Source organism: Jaculus jaculus, chromosome 2 (genome assembly GCF_020740685.1).
Source record: "Jaculus jaculus isolate mJacJac1 chromosome 2, mJacJac1.mat.Y.cur, whole genome shotgun sequence".
Lineage (NCBI taxonomy): Eukaryota > Metazoa > Chordata > Mammalia > Rodentia > Dipodidae > Jaculus > Jaculus jaculus.
The window spans coordinates 60,775,258-60,779,511 of NC_059103.1; the positions used below are offsets into that span (position 1 = coordinate 60,775,258).

The 4,254-nt window shown below is 41.2% G+C and overlaps 1 protein-coding gene across 1 annotated transcript; it reads right to left on the reverse strand.

Moving 5' to 3' along the window:
• Positions 1-608: 608 nt before the first annotated feature.
• On the reverse strand, positions 609-1,730 carry LOC101604549 (small ubiquitin-related modifier 1). Its single transcript, XM_004656882.2, has one exon. The coding sequence runs from the start codon at positions 1,664-1,666 to the stop codon at positions 1,361-1,363; it is 306 nt and encodes a 101-aa protein (XP_004656939.2). The 5' UTR covers positions 1,667-1,730; the 3' UTR covers positions 609-1,360.
• Between the last annotated feature and the right edge of the window lie 2,524 nt (positions 1,731-4,254).

Consider the following 4,254-nt stretch of genomic DNA (forward strand, 5'->3'; position numbering starts at 1 on the left):
CACTGGGATTAAAGGCATGCACCACCACGCCCGGCTATATTTTGATTTTTTTTTTATCACTTGTCTCATTCATTTGTCAGGTTCTCAGCCATATTTGACCTTTGTTGTCAGTCTTTCTATTTGCAAGTGCCCTTATTGCAGCATACTGAACTGAACCTCCTGTGGGTGGAAAATATCCAAAAGAGGTGCTGAGTACATTTCCCAAATATAACAATAAGTATTATGAAATATACTTTGTGGGAATTACCATATCTATTTAGACTAAATAAAATAAAATCCCACAGCCTTACCTTTTTAAAACTCACATCCTGGGCTGGAGAGATGGCTTAGTAGTTAAGCACTTGCCTGTGAAGCCTAAGGACCCCAGTTCAAGGCTCAATTCCCCAGACCCACTTTAGCCAGCCACAAAGGGGCACATGTGTCTGGAGTTCATTTGCAGTGGCTGGAGGCCCTGGCGTGCCCATTCTCTCCCTCTCTCTCTGTTGCTCTCAAATAGATAAATAAAAATGAACAAAAAAAAATAATAAAAAAACAGAAAAGTGCTTAAAAAATAAAAAAATAAAACTTGCAACCTTTTCTCCAATGTTCTTTTTTTTTTTTTTTTACGGTTTTTACAAATATTGTTTATTTCCATGAAGCTGGTACAGACAGTGTCCATTGAAAACCCATGTCCCAGGCCAAGAAGTACAAATAAAATCAAAAAGAACAGTGTTCTTGTATACACTTCGGCATGAGTAACTTTATTAACTGCTAATGAAAATTAGAACTTCTCTGGATCTTCTGACAGGATCTCTTTCATGTTAAAATGCTTTCTTTCTCAGTAAAGCCATCTTTGGAGTTAGTCATGACCTCATTGTGTCTGTCACTTGACTCCAAACTTGATACTCTTCTTTTGGTCCAGACCCTCAGATTTTAAAAGTAGCTTCAAGTTGAGGAAAAGTCATTTTCCCACAGTTCAGTTCTCTGAAAAACTTCCATCTCCCACTGAAAATCATAGTCCAGGAGTGAAGCAATCTCATGCTACAGCTTCAGGGCCAACTGGAAGGTCATTACGAATGTTCAAATTGGTCGATCTACTTATCACCACAAACCTGAAAATGCAGTCCTGAAAAAGGAGCCTCTCTGAGCACACATGGAGTTTTAACAAGGAGAAGGCAACATGAAGGGGGCTGAGGTCTGATCACTAAAAATCAGCTCAATGAAAACAACCAGTGATGAATATTGAACACTAGGATTCAAATCACAGTATGTTCTAAAGAGGTGGAGTGCCCGTATTCAATCTTGTTTTGAACACCACATTATAAAAGAACTAGTTTTTAAAAATAAAAAAGGATTGAGGGGAAAGAAAAAATAAAAATAACTAAACCCTTGAGTGACCCCCCGTTTGTTCCTGATAAACTTCAATCACATCTTCTTCCTCCATTCCCAGTTCTTTTGGAGTATGATTATCAGCAATCCTCTGACCTTCAAAGAGAAACCTGAGTGAATTCATTGGAACGCCCTGTCTTTGACAGTATGATTCTTTGAGTTTCTTGAGATGTGTTGTCATCTTCACTTTGAAGTGAATCTCACTGCTATCCTGTCCAATAACATTTAGTTTAATGTATTCTCCTTCCTTCTTATCACCCAAGTCCTCAGTTGAAGGTTTTGCCTCCTGGTCAGACATGGTGACAGCCGCTTCGCCCGGGGGTGTCTCAGCACAGGAGCGGGCCTCGGGCACCGAGAAGCTGGCTCGGGGTTTACAAAAATCTTCTCCAATGTTCTTTTAATAGCTACATCAAAAGAAGTAGTAAGTCTTGGATAAGTGGGTCTAATGATATGATAGACTAATGTCCTCTGTGTTACAGGCTTGTGTTGATTTGTTAGAATTTCACCTATAATGTAAAAGCAACTGGCTTAACCTAAAATTAGAATCTTGATTCCATCATGAAAACCAGACAATATGAAAATTGCAGAAGGCCCCATTTTCTTCCACTGATGACATTACAAACTAAAAGAGATTATGAAGATTAAAAATACATGATTCTGTGTAAGTAATGAATAGGTAAAAAGGAAGAGAAAACATACATTTTCATTTCCGTTACTGCAGTTTTGTGCCCAACTTTAAATGAGAGAATCAATCATATATAGAGAGAATTTACTGTAATGTACTAAATGTGGTTATACTTTCCTTCAATTTTGAGAGTACAGTTGGCTCACTTAGTCAAAAATTAGTTGAATGTCTCATTGTCTACACAATTAGCTGAGAAGACAAAATGTCCCTGAGTGGAGATTCTTGTCCATGTGTCCATGGCATCTGTGTATGCCAGTGACTGGCTAATGATGGCCAAGAAATCCATCAGGGCAGAGCTGGCTCTGGATCTGGGCAGAGTTGAATAGTACTGAAAATGTATTTAAACAGAGTGCAGACAAGACACTAGCCATAATTGTGCAATTAAGAGAGGTAAATGTTGACTCTCAAGGAAGCCACTCTCAGGGGTGAGACACTAGAGTCAGGATTTGCAGAAGATTCTAGCAACACAGGTGGAAAGATTCCCCTAATGAAGTGTTTCTGTGAGTGCATCCCCTGAGTGTTGGAAAACAGCCAGCCAGAGCATAGCTCTCAGCACCTCCCACTGTGAACCCTTAGGTGTCAGAGAGACTTTCACAGCAAAGGGGAGAAACTCAATAGGCACAACATTGCCATTTGAAAAAGTCCAAAGAACTGAGTGTCTTTCCCCTTCGTGGAATTAAACAGTAATGCCACCAGAGCTTCTCCTTGTGCTGGGCAGAAATAAGAGAAACTGAAGGAAGAGAAGAGCTGAATTAATTTAGTGTATTTGGAATTAGTTTAAAGAATGCATGGCCTTTCGTGGATGTGAAAGTCATTCAGCATTGTGCAGGTTTCTGCCCAGTGACTTGGTAGTGTCATGCATTCACTTAGACCCCAGCAGCTTGACTCAGAAGTTTTTCTTCTGTTTGGATGCCCACTGTAGAGACTCCAAGCAGAATAAGACTCTAGTCTGTCAGCTTCCACTCTTGCTGATATTTTCTCTTCCTACTTTGGCCAAAGCACATCTACATGCTCAAGATTCAGCCACAAAGGGGTTTACCTGGCCCCAGGGAGCAGAGCAGTGAGTCACATTCTGAATCCATGTGCACAGCTGCGGGACTGAGTACTTGTTGTATCTTCATCTCTCACTCCCTCTCGTTATTTAATCATGAATTCACACTCCAATTTCCTTTCAACACTAGGCACTCATTCTGATTGTCCTTCATTTCATATTGTCTGTTCACTTCTCTAGGGGTGAGAAAACCAATTTGCACTTATTTATCTGACCAGTTGCCCTGTGTGCAGCCCAGCTGGCACCATCAGCCCAGGTGTCCCCTCCTCTTTATTTAAGTTGCCTGTTCTTGGCTGTGCACCTGTACTGGGACTCCTGTATCCTGCCCCTGAGGCCAGTCTGTGGCAGGCTCTCAGAGCCCATACCAGCCTGTACTCTCTTCCAGGAGGCCCTTGTGTCCAGCCACACTCCACACATTATGCCAAAATCTCTCCTCACCCTTGTCAACAGGAGTCTCCCTTGCCTTGAGTGGCTGTACCCTCCAACATCCATCTACGGGATGTTTATCTTTCTCTGGCTACCTGAAGCAATTTACACACAACTATTCAGGAAGGTAAGGTTGAGAGGGACAGACAGACAAAGAGAGATATATTAGGTGAGGGGAGGGAGTCCTAAGGTAGGCTGTAGACACTCTTCACCAAGTTGAATTTTCTGTGAAGTGTTTCCACCATCCATGTGATAGGATTTCTTGCAGCATGGAAGTCTCTGTAACACCACTGAAGTATTCTCACACAGTATTCCCTTTCTAAACTGTTTAATCAAAATCTTGGGCTGGAGAGATGGCTTAGCGGTTAAGCACTTGCCTGTGAAGCCTAAGGACCCCAGTTCGAGGCTCAACTCCCCAGGGCCCACGTTAGCCAGATGCACAAGGGGGTGCACGCGTCTGGAGTTTGTCTGCAGTGGATGGAGGCCCTTGCATGCCCATTCTCTCTATATATATATCTGTCTCTTTCTCTCTATCTGTTGTTCTCAAATAAATAAAAAATAAACAAAAAAATTAAGAAATACAAAAGCTTTTTCTCTCACATTAGGGTCATTAAATGCGCTTTTGCCAACTACTACCCTTTGTTGTTGTTATGTGTTGTAATATCTTACTCATTCTGTAAATTTTATTTTATTTTATTTTTTTAGGCAAGGTTTCACTCTAACC